Source organism: Patagioenas fasciata, chromosome 14 (assembly GCF_037038585.1).
Source record: "Patagioenas fasciata isolate bPatFas1 chromosome 14, bPatFas1.hap1, whole genome shotgun sequence".
NCBI classification, from domain to species: domain Eukaryota; kingdom Metazoa; phylum Chordata; class Aves; order Columbiformes; family Columbidae; genus Patagioenas; species Patagioenas fasciata.
In genome coordinates, this window is record NC_092533.1 from 6,963,911 (window position 1) to 6,988,164 (window position 24,254).

At 59.8% G+C, this 24,254-nt stretch overlaps 1 protein-coding gene across 1 annotated transcript; it reads right to left on the reverse strand.

Annotated features, from left to right (window-relative positions):
* Window positions 1-95: 95 nt before the first annotated feature.
* Window positions 96-23,328, reverse strand: SYNPO (synaptopodin). Its single transcript, XM_065849204.2, has 4 exons — window positions 23,136-23,328; window positions 14,551-15,327; window positions 3,596-5,481; window positions 96-2,347 (listed from the first exon to the last, which is right to left on the reverse strand). Exons 2-4 carry the CDS (start codon window positions 15,023-15,025, stop codon window positions 1,571-1,573), a joined length of 3,138 nt encoding a protein of 1,045 aa, XP_065705276.1. The 5' UTR covers window positions 15,026-15,327; window positions 23,136-23,328; the 3' UTR covers window positions 96-1,570.
* Window positions 23,329-24,254: the final 926 nt, after the last annotated feature.

The following is a 24,254-nucleotide window of genomic DNA, read 5'->3' on the forward strand; positions in this document are numbered from 1 at the left end:
TGGGATCAGGATGGTGGCTGTGCAGCAGCAGCAAGAGGTGACCATGTACCACGTGTGACCAGGCCACCTCGAGGACGGATGAGAGCCAGGCAGGGTGGGATAATGGCAGTTTATTTCTGAGCTGGGTACACAACTGTGTGGCAAAGGCGGGTCATGGTGGCTGGTGAGCGAGGTGGGGGCTGTGCCCTGGCAGGGGCAGGGTGGTGGGACCCTGGGGGACAGGGGTGGGCTGGTGACAACAGCATGTTCCAGGGAAAAGGAAGGGGTGACAGGGGAACGTGCTAGAGCCCCGGCAGCCCAAACACACCCACCTGTCTAAGTGCTGCTCTTACTAGATTCAAGGCTGTGTCCTCTGGCCAGGAGAGCTGCTGTCACTGGTGTGGCATCTCCTGGTGCCCCGACTGCTCCTACTCCCCATGGCTGGGGACAAGTGCTTTGGGGACCCATTGCCCTCCCTGGGCATCCACTGCTCTCCCCAGGCTCTGCCACGGAACTGTGTCCACCCTGATTCCCTCCTCTCCCTGTCATCTCTCAAGCTTCCCTCTGACACTGCTGCCCTGAGCAGCTCCCCATGGGGACATCAGCCTGTCCCCAAGACACTCTCAGCATCACCTCCTGCACTGACACCTCCGTCAAACCCTCTGCAACCTTTAGCGCTCCCTTTGCCCCGCACCTCAGTCCCCCATGTCCTCCCGCCAGCCCAGGGTGCCACAGCAATGGCTGGTCACCCGTGTCCCGCCATCCCACAGGGGTGGGGACAGGGACGGGGTGAGCCTGTGGATGGGGACAGTGACAGGGTACAGGATGGGTCTGTCACTCTCATTGTCCAGGCAGAGCGGGAGAGCACCTGTAAATGGTCCCCTTGATGTGGCAATAAATAACTTTGACTCTCTTTTTGGTCACTGGGGAAGGACTTGAGAGAAGTTCTTTGAGAAGGAATCAAAAGTAAAAAAGAATGCAATGAAGAACTTCGGGGTTGGGGGCTGGAATACAAAATTAACTGTTCCTCCCCAAAAATCTGATTTCAGTTGAAATCAGCCAGATCTGGAGTCTGGGAGAGGCTGGAAAAGGGTGCCCTGGCTGCAGCACCCACTCGGTGCTGCCCACCCTGCCAGGGACACCATGAGCCCACGGGCAGCGGCACTGGCTGTGCCACCCTGGGAAAGCAGAGCTGCAGTGACACCCTGGCTCTGGGGACAGGGGACTTGCAGGGGACTGCGGAGCCTGTCCCTGCTACATGGTGTGGCGCTGTGGAGGGAGGAACCCGTGCCAGGGGCTGGCTCACCCCTGCTGCCTGTGCTGCCTGTGCTGCCTGCGCTGCCTGCTGACCAGGCACTCCTGCCCCAAAAGGTTAGGGTGGTAAAAATAGAGCAGGGCCATGGGATGACGGGCAGGTGGGAGGCACCTGACCCCCCCGGCAGGCCAAGGGACCAAGGCAGGGAGCAGGGACGCTGGTTTTTGGGGACCGCAGCCCTGACGGTTGGGGTGTTCCCGGCATGGGGGTCAGAGGGTGGCATTGCCAAGGCTGGCGGGGTCAGAGAGGGGGTGGCCATGTCCAGGGCTAGCTTCTCTAGGAGGTGCAGGGGGCCCCTGATGGCAGCCCCCCTGGCTTCAGGCGCAGGCTGCCGGTCCAGCCGCGGGGACAAAGAGTGAAGCTGTGGATGCCCGGGCTCTTGGCTCCCGAATCTTCGGAGTCCAGCGAGACGTCCGAGTCTGTCGGGGACCGGGAGGTGCAGCGCTTGGCCAGGGACCTCCCGTCTGCCATGGGGGATGGCAGGGGGCTCTTGGGGCTGGGGGACAGCCTGGGGACAGGGCAGGATGCACTGGGTGCCAGCAGGAGCCGGCCACCCTCTGCCCAAGCAACTCGGGGCATCCCAGGAGAGGCAGAAAACTGGGGGCAGTCTGCCCGGGGTGATTGCAGGGGGCTTTTGCGGGTGGGTGAGGGGCTGCACATGCTCCCCAGGATGCTGCTGGCAGCTTGCAGTGCCGGGGCTCTGGAGCTCTCCAGCCGCGCCAGCCTAGGGGACTGGGGCAGACTAGGGGGGCCGGTGGGGATGGGGGTGAACGGCTGGGAGCCCTCTGGCCCCACGGCTTTGGGAGAGGAGCTCTTCCTCCGGGCAGCGTTGATGATGTTCCTGGCGAGCCGCGCTTGCATCTGCCGGCTGGCCCGGGGGTCAGCGTCCTGCCGCAGCGGGGACAGGGACCTCTCGCTCCACGCTGGGGACATGGGGGGCCCCTCGTCCAGCTCGGGCACCGAGGCTGGGCTGGCCCAGCCGTCCAGACTGCCCAGGCGCCGTGACAGCCGGGGCGTCCAGGTGGGTGATGCAGGGAGGGACGACCGCCTTTCCTGGAGGGGGACAGAGAGCAGGTTAGCGCTGGCACCCTCAAGAGGGACAGAGAAGACAGAGCAGAGGGACAGGGGCAGGACTGGTGTCAGGAGAAGGTCCTGCTGGCTCACCCCTGCAGGAACTGGGGGATGCAGCCCTGTGCATTACACCCCCTGCAAGGGCTCCCAAAAAATTCACTTGCCTCTGCACCAACCAAGGAGGTTGGGGCAGGCTGAGCCTGCAATTAATCATCCTTGCCCAAAATATGACCCAAGACTTCTCACTACCTGCTGCTTCCTAAAGCCTCCCTCCAGGTGATGCATGGAGACCTGCCTTCAGCCACCCGAGGGGTCCGTCACCTGCTCCCCAGCCGCCAGGAAAGAGAAGAGCCAGGTCTGACAGTGCAGAGAGTGTATTCAGAGAGGAAAAAAAAAAAGAGAAAAATGCAGGAGAAATAAAAGCACAGTCAAAAGGCAACTCATTACTGTGGGAAAGAGTGGCAGGAGCGAGGGATGGGCAGAGGCATGGCTGGGCCACGAGCATCAGTCTGAGCATCGCCCAGCAGCTCAGCCCTCCTCTGTCCTGCACATCCCTCGCTCCCAGACATGCCAAACAGCACTGCCCGTCCCCAGCCCCAGCACCGAGCCTGGGGAGGGACAGGGACCCCATGGTGTCCCCCATCCTGGCACCACAGGGCTCTGTCATTCCCCTGGGAACAAGGCTTTCCTCTGTGGTGTTGAAGCAAATGAGGACAGATCTCGAAGGAGCAGCAGAAGAGACAGGAGCAGGCACAGTGCAGCGGAGAGGCGGTGTGTCCCCTCCAGGTTTGCTTGGGTAGGAGGCTGATGGGAGCCGGTGGGACAGAGGGCAGAGCCAGCAGCTGCCGGCTGCAAGAGCTGGAAAGGCAGGAGATGAGGAAAGGACAGAGCCAGAGGGGTGATGATGCTCCATACAGTTTCCAGGTGAGAGAAGAGAGAAAGTGCTAGCAGCCCCATGGGACGAGCAGGCTGCCGATGGCTCTCTGGGATCCCTCAGGTTCTACGCCCCCAACTCCTGCTGGGACCCATTACACTGGGGGCTCACCCCTGTCCCAGCACTGCAGCCTCACAGCTACTTCTTTTTCCTTTTTTCCCTTTTTTGGTGGTTGGTTCGGCTGTTGGCACACCCGTGAGCAGTTAGGGAGGACTCAGCCGTCAGAGGAAAACATTCAAACCCCTGTGTTTTTCTCTCCACCACCATTACTTGTAGTAAAAAGAAGGTCTCCACACCTGTGGCTCGATGCCAGCGTTCCTGGTGGAATAGGAGGGTCGGGGCGCCTGGAAGCCCGACTTGGCCCGAGGCGGCAGCGGGCGGCACGGGGAGCCCAGCAGCACCTCGGCTCCAGGACGAGTCAGGGGCAGAGCGGTGGTGCTGGGGAAGGGGCTGGAGGTGGTCTGGCCAGCACTGGGCACGGTGGGGGGATGCCAAACCGGGGAAGGAGGCAATGGAGAGGTCGGGCAGGAGGTTTGCTGGGGGTAGGGGTAGGCATTGGGGAGAGAGGGTCTGGGTGGAGGCATCTCGCAGGGCATGGACCTCGTCGGCCCCTTGGATGGGGAGAGGATGAAGAGTGAAGACTGGAGCTGGTAGGGCTGGTGCTTGGAGATCTCTAGCTCCTTCTGGGAGACCTCATTCTCCGTCAGGTTGCTGCCATACAGAGAGGCTGGGGGGGTTTTGGAGGGCCTGGAAGGACTCTTGGAAGGGTGCCTGGAGACCATGGGTGACAGGCAAGCGTTGGCATCGTACTTCCAGGAGGGAGGCAGGGACATGGTGGGCGATGGGGACCGCAGCAGCTCAGGCTGGGAGGGAGCCTCTATGATGAACTTCTCCATCCTGGACTGCCGGCGAGCGAAGAGCTCGGCCCCCTTCCCTCTGGCTTCACTGAGGTTGTGGCTGGGCTGTGGCTTTGGCTTGGGCTGGATGGTGGGAGATTTGAGGCAGGAGGACCACGCTGGAGCATTGTCAGCTGGTGGGAGGTGCTGCCCATCCCTGGGTGTGCTGTTGGGGACAAAGTTGGCGGCTTCAGCCCCGAGTGCAAAGGGCTCATCCTCACCACCAGGCTCGCCCTGCTCCTTCTGCTTCTTCCTGCTGTCTGCGCTCTGGACCAGGTCCAGCAGATCAGGGTTGGGGCCCAGCTTTGGCTTCTCAACGAAGGTGAACATGGACTTTTTGCTGCCTCTCCGAGCAGCCGACTCCTCCAAGATCCCTGTTTTGGGCAGGGGGTTTGGTCCGCTCACCCCGCAGCTCAGGGGAGGACCTGGCAGCATCTTCTGCTCCCGGAGCGGGTACAGGGCCGAGTAGGCAGGGGGTGAGCAGACACGGGTGAGCGGTGGGGGGCTGCTCAGGGTCTCTGCGTAGGTGGGCGGTGGGGGCAGCTTGGGGACGGGGGTTCCCTCCGTGGGTGGACTGCTGGCGGGGGATGCCTGGGTGCCAAAGGGTCTGGCCGTCCGGTTCTTCACGGGCTTGGGCTTGGCCAGGGTGAGATGAACCTCGTAGTACTGCCGGCCCTGCACCCCGTTCTGCTGCTGGCCAGCCGGGGATGCTCTCCCTGTGGCTGTCCCTGCCGGATCGTTGGGCATGTCGCTGGGCACCTTGCCGGGCACCTCGCTGGGCACTTTGCTGTTCTTCCCCTCCTCAGGGCTCTGCAGTGGGGTGAGAGCCACTGTGCTCGGCCCTGCGGGGGCTCCCCCATCCCTGAGTTCCCCCACCCCACTCTGCATCCCACCAGTCGCCTGCTCCTGCACGCCGTTGGTGGCAGTTGATGCCATGTTCTCCTTCAGATAGATGCTAAGCGGGACCTGCTGCGCGTCAGCAGGCTCCCGGCATGGGGAGGTGTTCACCCGCAGCTCCTCTCCTGAGGTGCCTGGCTCTGGCTTCGTCTCCTGCCCCTCGCCCTCCTCCATGGGTGCTTGCTGAGGCCGGGGCGCAGGGCTCAACAGCAGCTCCCCGCCATGCCCGGCCCCGGTGAGCCCATCAACTCGCTGCTTGCGGCGGTTGAAGAGCAGGACGCCCTTGGAGCTGGGGCTGGGTGCCGTGGTGAGGTGTGCCGCGATCCTCTGGCTCCGTGCCTTCGCCTCCTTCACCTCCTTCTCGGAGAGGCTGGCACTGCGGGAGAGACCTGGGCAGAGGGGAGAAGGGGGTTAGGGGGGCTCAGCGGTGACATGGGACCCCAACCCTCCTCACTCAGGACTGGCAGCCCTTCCACCAGGTATCCCCCAGCATCTCAACCCCTTCCCCGGCTGCTGGGGGAAGGCAGGAGGGATGTTCCCGGACTGGGGTATGTGGGGGGATATCACCATCCAGGGGTGATGGGCACCCAGTGCAGCCCCTGCCAAGAAGCTGAGCTGCAGCTCTGCAGACAGACGGCAAAGCCCAGGGGCACTCGGGAGTTTTCCTCCCATCCCACCCTCTATTTTGCTGGGCTCTGCATGCCCACCGGGGTGACTGTATGGGAAAGGAATTTCTCCGAGGGCTTCAGCAGGTCTCAGGTTGCAGTTCACATGGTTTTGTCCCCCCGCTCGAGCAGGCAGCGGGCAGGGAAGGGGCCAGCACACGTCCCCCCGGCCCCTTGCCCCAGATCACGGCACTCAGCCCCGAGCGAGCAGGAGATCAAACCCAGCGTCCGCAGGGAGATGCCAGCCCACCATAGCCTCATGGCAAGGTCATTGGCCAGCCCCGTCAGGGGACCGATGTATGAAGCAACACGAGATGGCAGCAGCCGACAGAAGCTGTGCAGATCCCAACTCGCCGGCCACGGCCACAGCCTGCAGTGCCGCACCAACCTCGTGCCTTCGGAGCCTACGCAAGTCCTAAAAGCAAAGTGCTAAAAGCCCCGAAAAAGCCCCACGGCAAGTGGTCAGAGTGCTGCTGGGCTTCTCATGTGCTGGCCAAAAGGTCAGGGTGTCAGCCCTTCCCAGAGGCCAAAAGGATGTGGAGCTGCCAGGAACACATTTTCTCGGGGTGAGCAATTTCCTACAAGCTTGCCCTTAAGCACCCACGGGAAGGGCAACGTCCCCGGCCCCGCCGAGGCCACTGCTGGGGGACAGACCTGGGTGTGGAGCATCAGCATCACCCCAGCACCCACCCAGCATGCGGCACCCTCCCCAAAGGCGCTGCCGGGGTGGCCGTGACAGCGTGTCCCCGCTCCGGACAGGGAGGTTGGTGGCCAGGGCTGCCCACCCCAAACCCCGCTCCTCCGGGCCCCATCAGCGCCTGCTCTCCTTCCCTTCCATTCCCATCCCTTCCCTTTCTTCATGTGTTTCTTATTTTCTTGCCTTCTGTGCTGCTTGGGAGCCTTCCAGGATATTTTCAGCAGTGGCTCAGCCTACCAGCGAGGGAAGGGATGAATGACTAAGCCAAATCCTTCCAGCAAGCCCACGGTGAAGCTAGAGGGTTCCTGCAAGCTGGTCATCTCCTCTTCTTCATCCTTCATCCCTTCCACCTCCCTCAGCACCCAGCAAGTCCCTGCCATGACCTCAGCACTGCCAAGGCATGCAGGATGGCCCTGTCTCTCCAGAGGGGACAGAGAGGAGGAGGAGGAGGGTGGACGAAGCTTTCAGGCTGCCTGATGGGAGGGTTTTGGCTGGGCACGGAGGAGAGGAGGCAGAGATGCCAGTGGAAACTCTCTCCTGGAGATGAGAAGCCCATCCGCAGCGGCGATGCTGGCGGCCAACATCTCCCCCAGTTCGCGCCCGGCATTGTTTAACGCCCCGTTTCTATTTGCTTTGGCGGCGGCACAGAACGGGGCTGCGGTTTCCTCTGGCCAGGCTGGCTGGAGGGCGGCCAGCACCGCAGCTCACACTCTGCGGGGTCACCCTCGCCGCCTTCATCTCTGAAGCAGAGGAGAAATACGGCCAAGGACCCATTGAGAAACAAAGCCACAGGCTCCAGATGTCTGCGAAATTCGTGCTCTGGGCTGAGCATCCTCGCTTCCTCGGAGGCTGAGGCCGCCTAAGAAGCCGAGCTCTCGATGGAGCCATTTCGCAGCCTCTCACTCTTGCTACTGCCTTTTAACAGCAACTGAGGGGCCCTGGGGGATCTCCTCCGTGCTGGAGGGATGACTCAGCTCTTGGCCAGCCCATTCCTGCTTGGACTAGCTGCCGGATATGCTCCTGCACAGCCAGGACCAGGACCATCACCAGGATTTGACCCCTGGGATTTTGCCCCCAGGTGTCCCCAGACTTTGCTGCTGCCCTGGGCACAGGCATCCCTCCAGGACAGGGAGTGCTGCAGGGTGGGAGCTCCCTACCTGAAATCCCCCGCCTAGAATCCATTCCCAGCATCACCTTGCCAACCCCCATCCCCTATGGGCTTCCAGCATCCCCTTTGCCCCTCCGACCCAGTACCTGCTGTTCCTGGGCTGTTCCACCCTAGCCTGTTGGATGAGAATCCCTCAGGATACTCATGGGGATGCTGGGTATAATAATTGCTCTTCACATCCAATGTTCATCGCAGGGATGGAGAGCACCAAAGCTTCCGGTGGGCCAGAGGAGATTGCAGAGAACAGCCTCGTACACCACCCTGCTGGCACAACTGCACACAGCCCAGAGGATGGACCAATGGACAGATGGACCCTGAAGCCCTGAAAGCTGGCTCTGCAGGTACCGTTGCAAATGTGGCTCATCATCACTTGACCCGGGGCAACATCCCATCCCCAGCCAAAGGGCAGGGGCCAGCTCCTTCCCCTTTCCCCTCCAGTCTGAGCCATAGAACAAGGTTATTTGACCTGGCCCAAGAGCCTTTAGCCATCCGCTGTGGTGGCCAGGGGGACGCCCATCACCCGGGGCAGCTCCTGCACCCCTTGGTCCCCTCCCAGCTGCCGGGAACGTTCCTCCATCCCTCCCCGCCATCCCCTGCCAGCTGGGGAGCCTCAGGGGGCTCCGGCTCTGCGCTTCCCCCTGGCCCCAGGCAGTCAGGAGGGAGCTCAACACACTGAAAATGTCCAGGTGCTGGGGAGGAGGAGGAGGGGTGCGGGCTGAAGGCAGCCCGAGCGGTGTAGGGAGGAGGCAAAGCACAACTATGCAGAGCCGAGGGCGCCCGGGGCTCGCGCAGCACTGGAAACCGGCTTCCGCCCATTAACAGGAGCCCAGTCCAAAATCCGACCGGCGAGCAGCTCTTCTCATGCTCTTCCCATGCTCTTCCACTCTTCCTTCCTTCCTCCTCACACCACGCACTGTCTCACCACTGCTCTGCCCTTCAGGAAGAAAACATCTCCCCTTTCCAAATGTCCCGGCTTCTTCCAAGAACAATGAATGCAACCCTGCCAGCGCCCTCCGCTGCTGCCTCCTCACTTTCAGGGAGTCCCCTGGCAGCCCCCAGCCCTGTGGTCCAGGCGGGGGCAGGACATGCTCCCTGTGCCCCGCAGCATCGCCAGACTCCAGCGCATGCAAGCAACCAGCCCCCGAGTGCTATTTCAGTGTAATGCACTTCAGCTCCGGCCAGAGGAGCCTATAGATCTCTAGCTATATATTTCTATAGGCACTTGGTCTGTAGGTTTCCCTTTGCCCTAGGGGTGACTTCCAGCAATATCCTGTTAGTGCAGGGCTTAACAGCTTCTTACCAAGCTGCCAATCATCCTTCCCATACCACGTACTGCGCTCTCTGCTCCAAAGCAAGGATGACGAGGGTGATGAAAGGCATTTTTGTTGCTCTCCCCTTCTGGTGAGATGGGGAAAAAAGAAATTCCTTCCAGCTCAGCTTTCCGTGCAAAGGATGGGTCCCCCCGCACAGTGTTGCTGCGGAGTGTCTGAAGTCTGGCCAGCAAAGGCTGGAGTCACCATCCAACCCTAAATGATGGTGAAGGACATGTCAGACCCTGCTTGTGGCCCACCCTGCCCTGACATGGGCTCCAAGAGCTGGAATGAGACAAGGATTTGGCCCCAAATTGCAAGGAGGAGAGATACCCCAGGGTTCTCTGAGCCGACAGATTCAGTGGAAGTTGTTGGTCTTGATGTGGCTGGGATGTCACATGAAGAAAATCAGCGACTTGGAAGCTGTCACCTTGCAGGTCTTTGTGGCTGCAAGCACTGGGTGTGGTGGTGCAAAGTCTTTCTACAGAGGAGCAGAGAGGTACCGGAGTCCTGGTGGGGCTGGCAGGATGCAACAGGCCATGTGAAATCTTGGACTCAAGGTTGGCAGGTGACTCTAAAATCTATCCCTAACCTGCTCCTGGTTTGGATGTTCAGCCATCCCAGTGCTGGTGTCCGCCTTGGCCAGCTCATGGGATGATGCTCAGGATGTCCCACCAGTTCATCTGCCAGCCCCAGGGCTGTCCAGGGCCAGGCAAAGCAAGGACCAGAAACCCCAAATCCACCTTCATACAGCGCAGTAACCGCCATCCGTAACCTGCAGGTGCTTTTCCCTCTTTCTGACCATTTCTCGGGCTGTGGCAAGTTGACCCAAATGGTGCCTCTTGCTGGCAAAATCCCACCAGCAAAACCAAGACTTAAAATGAAACAAACCTCATCTTGAGAGGGACAAATGCTGCCACTGTGCCATCTCCCTGCCGCGAATCCAAACACACGTTTACAGCCGGATGGTACTGGGGAGGGGGGATCCAGTGTTTTTCACCCAAACATTGAGGGCTTTGGACACTGAGAAAATGTAAGCAGGTTTTTTGGCAGAGAAGCCAACTGGCCTTTTGCCCCAACTACAGCTGTGTGGGATTTTTTGCAATGCGCACAAACTCACACACATTTAAGTGTGCTCTTTCCTCCAGCTCCCAGACTTATCTCAAATAATCTACTGCTAGGAAAACAAGGAAAGTAGCACAGACGGACAGTCAAGCTAGCTAGGAACAGATACAAACCAAACATATGGACAAAAACATGACAATTTTCTGCCTCATTCCCAGCTTCCAACACTCCTATACCCCAGACAGAAAACGTCCATTAAGTTTTTATCTGTCCTGGCCCCACAGACCCCAAAAGCCTCAGTTCAAGCGGTGGGTGCCGTGGTGGGAGCAGACCCGGCCTGCCTGGCAGGGTACACTGTGCTGGGCCTCTCCTCGCGGGTGCCTTTGCCAGTGACAAAATCTGGCACAGCAAGAAAATTCGATGCGCTTGCAAGTTTTGCCTGCACTCTGTTCACAAGAGCTTTGCTGGATTTGGAGCTGTTTGCCTCCCTATGCCTGCTGCCCCACTCTCCTCCTGGCTCTCAGCCATGCCCCTACGTTGCCCGGCACCCAAATTCTGCCAAAAACGGCCCCACAATCTCCAAGCACCAAGCCCTAGTGCATCCATTTCCCACCTGTGAGAAGGAGGAAAAGGGGCTGGGGGAGTTTTGATGTTTAATAGGCGTTGGCTGCCCCTGCCCCAGCCCCACTTCCCTGGAGGATGCCAAGCTGAGAGGATGCAGTGAGCAGCCCCAGTTCTGTGTGCATCCATGCTGGGGAAGAAAAAGCTGCTGCTACCACAAAAGCAGAGGCAGCAACTTCCCCCAGCTGGCCAAAATTAAACTTTTAGCTTTGCAAAAGGAGGCTGGAGTCAGGCTGGAGTCAGGCTGTCCTGCCATCCATCCGCCCAGCGCACAGCAGAACCAGACCATCCTATGGCCAGGTACCATGGGCACCCCATCCCTCCTGGCAGGTGAGTCCCAGCCCCGCTGTGCCAAACGGTGCTCGGATTTGTCATGACACATCCTGGGTTAATTAGGCCCCAGTGATGGCCCCACCAGGCTGGTGTCATGAGCTGGAGACGCTGGCATGGCGAGAGAAGGTCATCTGGCTTATCCCCGCTGGATGGACGGAGCGGGGAGGGGAGTGGGATGAAACGAGGCCTTCGGCTGTCCCTTGCACAACACGTAAGGGATCCATCCCGCTGGCTGCCAAGCCAGAGGGACAGACCTTGTGTCTCCAGTGCTGGGTGGCAGAGCCAGGGGAGATCATGTCCCCGCTGCGGGGGACAGGGGACATTGCCTGGGAAGACACTGAGCAGAGCTGGGAGATGCAATCCTGTCAAGCCTCGGGGGGGACCTCCACATCCCCCCTCATCCCCCCACTGTGCCTCCCACACTCCACAACCTGTGATGGACCCCGAGTGTGGGCAGAGGGAACTGACACCCACCTGGCTAATTTATATATGGAGAGAAACCCCACTCAGCCCTCGCTCCCCTCTGGGCTGTCTGCAGCTCCACTCGCCAGCCCTTCGCCCACCATCCACCACCCACGGAGGGTTCTGGGCATGCACCCCCACCCCCCGTGCACTGCCGGCCCCCGGCACCCCCGTCATATCCAGCCCCGGGACCTCCCTTGCACCCCGTCTGTGCTCCGACCCCGCTTCTGCACCGCACCCCCCGGCACCCCGTCCCTGTCCTGGTCCCCCCCGACCGGCTGCATCCTCCCCCAATCCTCCCCCAGCCCCGCCTGGGTGCAGCCGCCGCCCCCAGCCCCGACCCTACCCGCGGTGCCGGTGCCGCCGTCGCCCCTCGCAGCCCGACTGCACCAGGGAGGAGGCGGCGGGCAGGAAAGTTGCGGCAGCTCCGCCCTCGGAGCGGGCCCGTGGGGGGGCGGCGGGCGGGGACCGGGGCCGGGGGGGGTGGCGGGTCCCGCCGGCTCTGCCCCTGCCCTCCTCGCCCGCCCGACCGGACGGGACGGGTCCCCCTCCCCGGCGGCACCGGCAGCCGCCCCGGCTGTCCCCGGCTGCCCTGCCCCGGCGCTTCCCGTCCCGGCTGGGTCTGCCCCGAGCCCGCGGCCGGGTGAGAGCAGCGGGGCATCCCCTTACCCGGCCCTGCACACCCCCTTACCCAGCCCTGCGCACCCCCTTACCCAGCCCTGCGCATCCCCTTATCCAGCCCTGCGCATCCCTCTACCCAGCCCTGCGCATCCCCTTACCCGGCCCTGGGTATGCCCTTACCCAGCCCAGCGCATTCACTTAACCTGCTCGTCAGCCCCTTTTCCTCCTCCCAGCACTGCTGGGGACATGCAGCACCTCGCGTTTCAGACACTGGGGGAGCAAGGCCTCCCCTTGTGCTGGTTTCCATGATGCCTCAAGAGCTATGGTGCTTGGAGATGGGCAAAAACCCAGCGCCAGTGCCACTGTCCTGAGACCCTCTGGGAGGAGCACTAAAAGACCTTGACCAGGGGTGTTTTGCTTCCAGGGAGGGGAGACTGCAGCCCTGAGTGAGATGATTCACAGGGAGCCAGCATCACCTCCCACCTCCACAACCCTGCTCCTGCCAGGTCTGCACAGCTCCTGGGCACTGCTGTGGGTGGGACCAGTGTCACCCTGTTCCTGAGCCTGTCCACATTGCAGGATGAGCTCTTGGCTTTATTTTTTGCCTTTCTAATTTCCTCTTTTTCCTGCCCTCTTTGCTTTTTTATGTTTTTCTGGTTTTGGGGGGTGACTGGCGCTGGCTTGGCAGCCTCCAGGGAGTGAAACCTTCTGTTTATTTGCACACCAGACAGAGAAACCAGTCCTGTCTCCTGCATCTCCCAACCGCTGCCTCTACCCAGGGCTCCTGTGCTCCCCAGCCTGCTCCGAGAGGTGCCAACCAGCCCGGGCCGCTGTGCCAGATACTTGGGAGAAGCCAGCCTGGCCTTGGGCGGCTGGATGGAGACTAAAGGGGTGCTCAAGACCTGCCTGGGTGGGTCTGCACTGCTCAGGGGGGCACTCGCTTGGATCCCAGCTTGCAGGGCCACCCCTGCATGATTTTGAGTGCAGATGGGTGCATCCCTTTCTCTTGTGGGAGCTGCATGGGAGAGAGGTTATTTTACCCGCAGCCAGCCAAGGAGATAAGGAGCAAATCCCCAACACCTCCTGGGGATGCTCCTGTAAACATCCCCAGGAGGTGCTGTCACCTGTTCGGGGACTTGCCCTTCTCTTGCTCCTCTGTCATGGTCCCTGCTCTGAAGCAAACCTCTCCTTCACAAACTTGCAGGTTTTTTGCAAGGTCCTGGCACTGCTGCCGGTGCTCAGGACCCTCAGCAACATCCTGCCTAGAGGCTCTGGAAAGTCTGACGGGTCCCGCAGGCAGTGGCTGGTGGTGATCTCACTTGGAGGGGGAGGAAACGGGAAAGACAAACTCTTTCCAACAAACCTGTTGAGTTACTTTGAAATTCCAGGCTGGCAGCAAAAGTGTTGGATGGTGGTGCGGGTTAGGAAAATGCTGAGCCTGGACACAGTCAGGCCTGACCTTTCCCTGCTGCAGATCTGCTGTCCCAGAGCAGGGTGAGAAATGGGAAGACTATTTGGGTCTGTCTGTTTCGCATGCTGGGCTCTGAAACCCGACGCCCGGGTGGCCGGGAGAGCTCCTGGGGCAGCAGAGAGCCAAGTAGCTTGGCTGAGCTTCCCAGTCCTCATCCCGTCTGGGGAGCCACTGGCTTTGGGGAATCTGACACCTAAAAAAGGCAGGGAACAGCTTTTTGGACACCAGGTTCATTTCGAGCATCCCCAGCCGGTCCTGTCCCTCTGCATCCTGGGGGCTGCTTTGGGAAAACCAGGCTCTGAGTAGAGCAAGAGCATCCGATAACACCATCCCATGGGAACAGTGACACACCTGCCTCGGCGCCATGTGGCAGCTGAGATAACAGCTGGGCAGGAGCAAAATAGAAAGAAGGGTGGAAGCAGGGTTTAAAAATGGGTCCAATGCCTGTAAGAGGATGGGTCTAATCCTGTGGGAGCACCTCCCCCGGGTGAGGAGGTCCGGGTGTGGGGGTGACTGTTGTAACACTAGATATGTGCCTGTATTTGTGTCACTGTGGCTGAAAGAACAGTCACAGAGAGGAATGGCTGTGAAACAGAGCTGTGAAGCGAGGCAATGGCACTGAGAATTGTAGGAACCAACCAGCCTGAAATAAAGCGCTTAATTTTTAAACCAGGGGCTGAAAGAGAGATGGTGCCAAGCAGGGTCCCGTTGAGCCCCAAGGCCAGGGTGAGGGCTGGGAAGCCCATCCTGCTTGTGCTTCACTTAAATTGAGCTCTCGGAGACCATGGAAACCCACTGGCTGCATTCCCACCCCCCTTCCGAGAAAAGCCATGGATTCCTCCTCATTTTTAAGGCCAGAGAGATCATCTCAAGCTATAAAAGTCCCAGCGGCTTGCTGGGAGCCTGAGACCTCTAACCCAGCAGAAGTCCTGCCCTGGGAAGAGCTGGGCGTTCCCACCACTGTACTGAGCAGCGGCAGCCCCAGAACTGGGGTCACACCAGTGCGTTTTGGGATGGGGTGTTGGTCAAAGGGGAATTCTCTTACCCACTTTCCTCAGCTCGCTGGTGGGGTTGATGATGACCCGTTGGATCTTCACCACTTTCCACTCCTGGCTGTCGTCGGCCACAGGGCTGGCTGCTGGGGGGGGCAGCTCTGGGGCAGAGCTGGGGCATTCTGGAGGGGCTGTGATTTCAGTTGCTGAGGCCAGATTGCTGCCATCCAGTGTGGGAACCAGCGCGTCCCTGTCGAGCACCCCTGGCTCCTGCCGGCAGCTCCTGCTTGTCTTCCCTCCCACCAGCCCCGTCCATCCCTCCTGCTCGACTGGCTGGGAGGTGGAAGCACCCCGAAGCTGATGGCACCTCTGTCCCCCTCTGCTCTCCATCTCCTGCCAACAGCCAGTGTCCCCCTCGGTGTCCCCCTTGGCCATCCCGCAGACACACGGGTTCTGCGCAGCCTCGCCAGGTGGGGGGCAGTCGGGCTGGGTTTGCAGGCAGGGCTGCCGCAGCGTTGCCTTCAGCATCTTTGCTGTTCCCCTTCACTGACACTCCAGGGCCTTTCAAACCCTCTCAGCATGGCGGGGGGGTTGGCTTCTCCCTGGCCGTGTCCCTTGGAGCACGGGCAGTGTCCGAGAGGGCAGGCGGCCACGTGTCAGGCACAGCCCAGTTTTCCTCCTCTTGCAGGCAGAAGAACCAGGCAGGAGCCACAGGAGTGCAGCTTTCAGAGACCCAGCCGCAGGGATTCACCTGGAGGACACACGTCTCCAAGGAGGATTTTGCAGGAATTTCTCTTGTCCAGGCAGGCAAAGGAGCAGCATCCAAAGACCTGTGTGAGGGGAGGGGGGAGCATTGAAGATGCTTGTGCATGCACTGGTTTCCTCTGGCCACAACCAGCAGAGCATCCCTGTGAGTCCCCAGGCTGGGGTCCAGCCACAGCACCACTCCCCGCAAGGAAGGACCCCCTGAGATGGAAAAACTCCTTACGGGCTCACTTGGAAATGCCTCCCAAACCCAAGTTCCACGATCTCCCCCCCCAACACCCTTGCCCATCCATCCTCATCCCCAGAGCAGTGCCCAGGGCTGGAGCACAATGCCCAGCTCCCTTTGCTGTAGCAGCCCAGACGCGGCCTCAGAGCCCCCCATTTGTGGCCAGTGCTGGGGGACGGTTGCTGCTCAGAAGGTGGGAGCATTCAGGGAAGAAGCCCGTTCTCTGCAGATGAGGGTTTGCTCCGGGTCAGCAGGAGCCCTGGCTCCATCCTGCTGGAAAGCAGAATTCCCAGCATCCAGCTAACCAAGCTGTGTTTAACCATTGACTCACACGGCGCCGGGACAAGCGCAGACAGACCCGCTTCCCTTCCACCGAGCATAAATCCTGCTGAATGACGAATGCACGCACCGACACAGCCGAGAGGCGAGGGATCAGCTGGGAGAGGGGGATGTCATCGCTCCTGGGGCAGGATATGGGGGAAATTCCTGTGCCGTGAGTCCTCTGCAGATGCTCAGCACAGCCTCACCCAGCCCCGCTTGCCTCAGGGTCCCAAGGAATCACCCGCTGGGGCATCACTGCTGCAGGGAGACCCACAGAGCCCACGGCACACGAACTGTGATGGATTTTCCAGCCTAAGAGCCAGCTGAGGAGGAAAAGATGTTTCTGCTCAACCCAAAACTTTCCCTGAGCTGCTGCAAGATTTTTCAGTGAAACAACAAAATGCACCAGGTCAAGCTCTGGGTTCAGCTCAGGCAGGAATACACCCTGCAGCTTCATCTGGGGCTTGCACAGCTTCTCTGCAAAAGTTTTCCTACCCTTAGCAAGGTTATTTTGGAAAAGAAGACAGTTTTGAAAACCTCCAGTGAAAGCTTTGCTGTCAAACAGGCACTCGGGCATTTCCCAAACGCAAGGCTGCATGTTTTTGAGAATGCCCAAAGGAAATCTTCTGCCCTTTCTGAAATCCTTCCTCCTGCCTTGTTCTGCTGCAATTATTCAACACAGATTTGCAAAGACATCCTGGGGGGAAAATGTCAACATTTCTCTCTGAAAAAGGAATCTCACCCAGCTCTTTATGTAATTCAGGGCCCCAATAGTTGCAGGAAGCCACCCACATTTTTCCTTACAATTATGGCAAGTTGTGGGAGCTGGAGAGAGCTGGCTTATCTCAAACAAGGACAAAGAGAAAGTCTCCAAAAACAGTCTTAGCCCAGCCTGGGTCAGCAGAGACCCTGTTGGAGAGGTTCTGCTGCCCCCCACTCCCACCCCCTCACCCCATCCATAGGGAGAAGGTTTCTCAGGCAGCACGATTCCCGCCCATCCTACACCAGAGCTGCCTTGACAGTTTGCGAGTCTGTACCGCCGTGAAAACCGTCTTCCAAAGCCACCCCCTTCCATGTCAGGAGTGCTTTTAGCAGATGGGCATATCCCGGGGACGGGCGCCCACGGTCCCGACGTTCCCCAGGCAAACCCCTCCCTGGCGAGACCCAAGCAGCAGCATTCCCCAAGGACACACTGTGGGGATGGGGCCGCCCATGCCACCAAAATACTGAATCACATGTGTTCTGCGTCGCTGGGGGCCAGTCTGAGCCCATGCCGGCGGGAGGACGGCAGTGGAGCTGCTGGCGGAGCAGGCACCTTCCCCCCGGGACACGGCTTCTGGGCTCTGTAGGCAGCTCAGCACAGGAATATTTATGAGTAATGTGCGTCTCTAGCAAATACTGTGGGGCTGATCCTGACTGCTCAAAGACCGGCTGGGTAGGATGGGTACATGTGCCCCGAGTGCATCACTGCACCAGCAAAGAGGAGCAGCATCGCCAGACACATCCACAAAACCAGGCTGAGATACCAGCAAAGAGGAGCAGCATCGCCAGACACATCCACAAAACCAGGCTGAGATACCAGCCACCCCTGCCTGCAGAATGAGGCTGTAACAGGGCGTGAGTGTTGTTTTGGGGACCACTTCAGGGGCACAGCACCAAACTGGGGTGCAAGGGATGCTTGAGTTGGGTGCTGGCACACAGCTCAGCCCCAACAAGCCTCTGCCCACCATGCCCCCGCCAGGGAAAGCATCTTGCACTCTGCAGCAGAGGCAAGTCCCTACGAGAAGCTGCAAAATGGTGCCAGGAAAGGGAAAACTAATAATTAAAACCCCCTTCAATTCATAAAGTGCTGTAATCTGGCAGCAGAGAGACCTTTTGCTTGACCATCTTTCCCTGCCCACTCGCTGGTGGGTGATGCACAGTCCCCCCTGCCTGGCTTTCTAACACCCTGCCAACCCTCCCGCCATTGAAAAAAGAAAAACTAAAGTTAACTTTCCACCTCCCACACAAATATTTTTGGCAGGCGTTGCTGGCATTCAGGCTGCAGAAAGTTTTCGTCTCTGTCTGCCCGTGGATCCCCAGCTGGGAGACCCAGGGGAACATGGTGGCCTGGGCTGGTCCCATCCCAGCCACAGCACAGGGGCAGGAGGTGGCACAGCTGTGAAAAAATGGGGTGCACCTCCACGACAGCCCTGCAGACCGTGGGTGGCTCAGACACAAAGATGTCATAGGGTAGGGGTCAGTTTTGCACGCAAGCCTGGGCTCTGTTCCCAGTTCCCTGTGTTGTCCCCAGCCCCATTGCTGCCAAGGTCTTGGTTTGCATCATCATTAAATGAGGTGGACTGGGGGGTGGGAAGGGGTGCGAAAGCTGTCCCCAGCACAGGGGGGGCTCTCAGGTTTCCCTAAGGTCAGGCAGCAGGTCGCTGTCACTCAGGCAGGACCTTGCTGTCCAGACTTGCAGTCCCCAGCTCCGATCACAAGACCAGCTCCGTCCCTTTCCAAAATAGCCCAGCCACAACATGCATGCATTTGGGGATCTTCACACCTTCCCCATGCCAGCAGCTGAATGTCCCCTGGGGGGAACTGGGCATCTTCCCCCATTGTCACCTTCCCCCATTTTCCCCTTCTCCCCGTGGCACCGCAGGGGACAGGGAGCCTGGATCAGGTGCACCCCCAAAGGGTGACTGCAGTTCCCTGGGGGGTTGTGTGTTTCCTTAAGGCAGCGCTGCCTTCACAGCTGACATGGGAGACATCTTTGCGGTGTAGCTGTCACCCAGTGGCATTTGGAGCCACGCCTGGGCCACCCTGTGCTCGGACAGTCTCCCATCTGCTGCAATTCAATATCCAACATCCCCCCCCAGCTCTCCGGGTACCTGTCTGGGACATGCTGCCAAGCCACGTGCTGGGAGAGACACAGCTGAGATGCCTGCAGGGTGAACCCCCTCACACAAGGACCCCACTGCTAAACCCCAAAGCCTTGCAGGGCTGGGGCCAGCTCAGTGTCACCCTGTGCCGCCCTGACATCCTTCCACAGGAGAGCGAGACCGTTCCCAGCAGAGAGCGGATGGCAATAAGAGGGATACGGGTGGGCTGTGTGGGATGAATGCAAGCCTCTGCAGCAGGGCAACGGCTCTCTGCAGGGATCCAGTGCCCAGGGAAAGGGTGCAAGGAAGCTGTGATGTGATGTGACTGCTTCCCTTGGCATGACAGATCACCAGCCTCGCTGGGCTGTGATGGATCCTGTCCCTGGAGTGAGCCCTGGGAATGTGGGCAAGGACAGCAGCATCCTGGCCACTGCAGGGGATGGCAGGCACAGCTGCTGGCAGTGTGCTGGGGAAAACGAAAGCCTTTTTCAGGGCTGATTTACTGCCTTGATGCAAACTGAGATGGAAAAAATAACATTCCTGAGTTCCCATCCCTGTGCAACCCCCGTGGACCAAAAAGTCCTGGCACATGGGTGCCCCCGCAGAGCTGTGCCCTTGTCCCCTGCCCACAGCTGGTGGAGGGGAAGCAGCAGTAGAAATGCCTGAAGACAGCACGGGGGCTGTGAGGCAGCCAAGGAGTTATCCTGATCAAGCAGTGAGCCAAGCAAGGGAAGAGGAGGAGGGAAGACAGAGGCATCTGGGACAGCTGTACCATGTCCCCTTCCTCCTCCACCCCACGCGGGAAGCAAGGGCTGGATGTGGCTGCATGGGCTGCTCTGCGTGCCTTCGCACCACCCTGCATGCCTTTGCACTGCTCTGCATCCCTTTGCACTTCTCTGCATCCCTTTGCACCACACTGCATGCCTTTGCACAGCTCTGCAACCCTTTGCACCTGCTCTGCACCACTTTGCACCTCTCTGCACCACTCTGCATTGCTTTGCACGCCTGCACGATTCCTCACCCAGGCCCTGGGCTTGTCCCTCCACTGTTCAAGGGGAGGAGAGCTCACCTGGACAGCTCACCTCTCTGCTGGAAGGGGCTGGGAGTGGGCTGGGGTGGAGCACTGGTCTGGAGGGATGCTGATCCCTTGGAGGGCAGCGCGGTGCAGGCTGGGCTGATGTTGGGGTTACATGCATGTTGTACCCCAGCACAAACATCCCCAAAAGACTTCAGGAGATGTTTGTACCCACTCCACCACCCCAGCTCCCAGGGTGTTTTTCGTTGGGTCACAGCCCTCAGCAAACTCGCTCCATTCCTCCCACTGTTCAAACCACCTCCCAGCCCCAGGCTGGCAGGGGGCTTCAGCAAATGCAGATGCTCTGTGGGGATTTACATCCATTGAACCTCAGCCTGTGCACTTCAGCGGAGTGACACTGACCCTTCTCAGTCCTCCTGGCTGGGTCCAGAAATCAGTTTTGCCCCCCATCATCCCTAATGGGGTCGACTGACTTGGGAGCCCCATTCAGACCATCCCAGGAGTCACTTGTACCCTGGCTGCACAGGGCAGGTCTTGGGCTGTCCTCCTGCCCTGTCTTTATCTTGGACCTTGCAAGACCAGATCTAAACAGTAGCTTAAGCTGCTGCATCCCTGAGGGAGAGGACATCCCCAGCCTGGCTGTTACAGCTGCCCCAAGCCCTTCTCAGAGCAGTTTTGGGGAGCAAAGCACCAAGTTTGCCAAGCACTGGAGACTCCAGGTCCCACTGGTTGCAGCCCAGTGCTAGTCTAAGGTGCCACAGAGGGGGTGGCAGTCCCCAAGGACCCCTGGCCTCTGCTGTGCAGGGAAACAGGACCATCAGCTGGAGCCCTGGCAGATCACTGCGGGAAGCCAGGGATGAAAATGCAGCTGAGCATTTTCAATGCTCAAATGAAATGCAAAACCAGGGAGGTCTGAGAGAGAAGATGACCTTAAAGACCAAGCTGTGGCAGCCAGAGCAGGGAAGAACATCCCCACTGCTATAAACCCACTGAGGGCTGGGTGATGAACCGGAGGCTCCTTCCAGCCCCTGGGACATGCAGAATTGAGGTGGCTAGCCGGGGGAAGGCAGGACAGAGGGGGCTCACTCAGGTTGGGGTCCAGCAGCCCAGCCCAGCGTGGGTCTCCCCAGAAAGCAGACCCAAACCATGTCAGAGCAAGCCGGCTTGGCCAGCCAAGTACAGGCAGCTCCTGACCACCCAGCTCGGCACACCCCTGCCTGCCCCGGGCAGCTCATCTTCATTATCCATCACACGGGAACAGTCCCGGCTGTGCAGCCACTGGCTGCCGGCACAGCAGGTCCCACACCCGAATTTCTCCACAGAACCCCAGCAGCAGATGCCGTAGGGGAGGCTGGCACCACTGCACCTTCACGCCGTTCCCAAGCGATACCACTGAACGTTTTGGGGGGGGTGATGACGAATGCTGTCTAATTAAACCAAATCCCACTCCTGGAGGTGGGCACAGTGGGGATGGGGTCACCCCGAGGCTGTTGGGGCACCTGTTGTTTGTTGTGCCAAAAATATGCCTGGGTGAGGAGGGCAGGGCAGCCTCCTGAAGTGGGCTTGGGGCTCATCTCGCGGTGGGGTTGGGGCTCATCCCACAGTCACATTGGCCCCAGGAGCTCAGCCTCAGCAGACATAAAAAACAACCCATTAACTAAGCAGGAAAACCCACAGAGTCTTGAAAAGCCAGTAGCAGCAACCTCTGTGCATTCAGGGCTGCCGGAGCTGTGACAACTGACAACCAGGGCATCTCAGTCCCCAGAGGCTGGCAAGCTTCCCGGGCCATACTGGGATTTCACAGCCAGGTTTGCTGCTGACACATCTCCCCCTGCTCCCCTGAGCAGACACACCAAGGGCCATGACCCAGGGCTGCTGGGATCAGGACACAAGACCTTTCCATGCATAGATGCAAGGTCAATGGCTGAGCCAGCAACTTGGCTGAGGTTCGCTGAGCCCTGGCATCTCCATCCTCCCCACTGTGACCCCCTGGCAGGCATCCCTGGAGCCCTAAAGCCTTGAGGTGGTGGCTGGGGAACAGGACCTGGCAGCTAAGAGAGGGGGAGCTGCTCCCTGCCGGCTCCTGCACCCGCAGCCCTGGCCAGTCCCTTGATTCCCAGTTCCAGTCCCAGAGACACAGGGTGGGACCTGAAAGGAGAGGAGGATGCACACAGCCTGGGGACAGCCAGGACCAGAATAAAGGACATTTTAGCCCAGTGAGAAGGCAGGGACTGAGTGCACCCGAGCACAGGGTCTGGCCCGTCTGAGCCTCCCTGGCAGCGCTTGGGGACAGTCCACGGGAAACAAAGACCATCCCAGGGAGGGGGATGTTTTCATTCCAGTCCAGGAAAGCAGCCAAACCCCAGCACATGCCCGTTCCCAGGCCTTGGCCCCAGCAACACAGCGGGCTGGTGGCCTTGCGACACAAGGTTTGGTCCCATCCAGCTGGCCAAGGCTGTGAACCCATCTTGGACAGGCGGGGGGGCAGGAGGGGTAGGAGAGCAGCCCTGGTGCTGGGCTCTGGGGATCCCTGGGGCTGGGACACAGCCACCAGCCATCGCTGCTCAGTGGGATCTCCAGGTCATTTGTAGTGCAGAGGGGAATGGGCAGGAGGTGGAAGGGAAAGGGTGCGACTGGGCAGCATTTTAGGATGGGGCTGTGCATGCATGAGCGGCAGGAGCAGCATGTGTGTGTGCAGTGTGTTCAGCAGTCTGGCTCTCGCTCTGGCAAAAGTGCTTGTGCAGTAGGAATAAACACGCAGAGGACACATCCCAACCAGCGCAAACAGCCCCTGACCGAGCCGCTCTCTCCCAACCCTCTGTTTTCTTTCTCCGCTTTTCCTCTCCTCTCTTAACCCCTTCAGGAGACCAGAGGATGAGCACTGGGAACCTGGGGAACTGGTGGACCCAAACTCCACAGACCTTTGGGGGTCCAGCCATGAGGAAGGGCTGTCCCTGTGAAGGGACACCCATGAGGTGCCTGGGTTCCCCCCCAAGGCACAGGGCTGCCTCCCTGGGCTGGCTCTGCTGCCACCGATCCCCCTGTCCAGCGCTGCTTTCCCTCTTCTTCCCCCTCCTCGTCTCCCCCCTCCAGCAAAGCCCCGCAACAGCTCATCCTCCTCCCAGCAGCTCCAGGGAAAAGGGCTGCTCCCCACTCCAAATCCCCAGCCTGGGCAGGGGTCCTGGGCAAGACCAAGAAGCCACAGGAACCCTCGTTGTGAGGAAAACATGCCAGGGAGCTCAGGGAAGCCCATCTCCATCCTCTGTTCTGCCAGGAGCCCGCTCCATCCTGGAGTTTGCTGGAGGAGCGTGTCCTGTGACACCACTTTGCCCCTGCGGTCACTGAGAGCCATGCCCACCAGCATCCCACCAGGATGGCCCCAGAGCCCCGGGTGGCTGTGGGGATGCTCACGCTCACCATGCTCACCTCTTTTCCCTTTCCGTTCTCTCTCGTGGAAAAGGAAAGCTGTCTGCTCTCCATATGCTCCAGCTGAGTCCAGGGGGATCAAGTGTGCTGTCCCCCTGATGTTCCTGGACCCTGGGGTCCCAGCTGGGAGCTGGGGGACAGCAGCGTCTGGATCTCCTCGCTCGCTCTGCTCCAGCCGCGCTGCGCGGGGCAGGGTGAACAGGGGGGAGAGGGGCGGGAGGAGGGGAGTGGGGAAATGAAACTTTAATAGCACAGAGCCCCTTTTGTTTCCCAGCATATGGGATATTTCATACATGCTGAAGGCATTAACCACCTATATTCTTCAAGAGCTCACAGCGGCTGGGAGCATGGCCCCGCACTTGGGTCTGGGATGTGGCATCTGTCTCTGGGGGCTGAAGGTGGCAGCAAGTGGCCCCTCTGCCCTCATACCGCTCCTTGCTGGGGGGAACCCTTAACCACAGTTTGGAAAATTGCTCTGTTTCACCACCGTCACTTCCCTGCGTGATTTTCTCCCTACAAAAGGGCAGCCAGCCCCTCTCACCCCCAAACTCAAGTCTGGGAAAGGGGGGTTCCTGATTTTGCATATGCTGTGTGTCCCTTCTGGGAATAAGGGGGCACAGATCCCCACCATCCTGGGGATCTGAGACTCTAAAACAGCTCTTCTGTCCTGGGGACACAGCAGACCCCCACAGTCCCACGGAGCTTTGACTAACAGTGGCAGAGAGGGGTTGAAAGGGGCTGGTGGTGAGTCCCCTCCCTGCACACACTCGAGGACACGAGAGCATCCCTCGAAGCAGCAAGCAGGCAAGGTGCCAGCAGGGAAGGGCTGGAAAATACTCGTGTTGGATACCTCATGCTGATCACCCATTTTTCCCATCCACCTCCCTCCACGGTGCCAAGGGACATATCATGATGTCTGTTACACAGGGTGACACCACTTCTGCCAGCAGGGAAGGGACGTCCCTGGTCCTTAGCACAGAGGGTGGCTGGCACCGCTACCTGCAGATCCCACTGTCCACCTTGATGTGGGATGGGGACATCTGGGGTACCTGGCATTGCATCTCTCCCTTATTGCCATAGAAGAGATGTTGACTTTGACCTTCTGGGCAAGAGAAGACA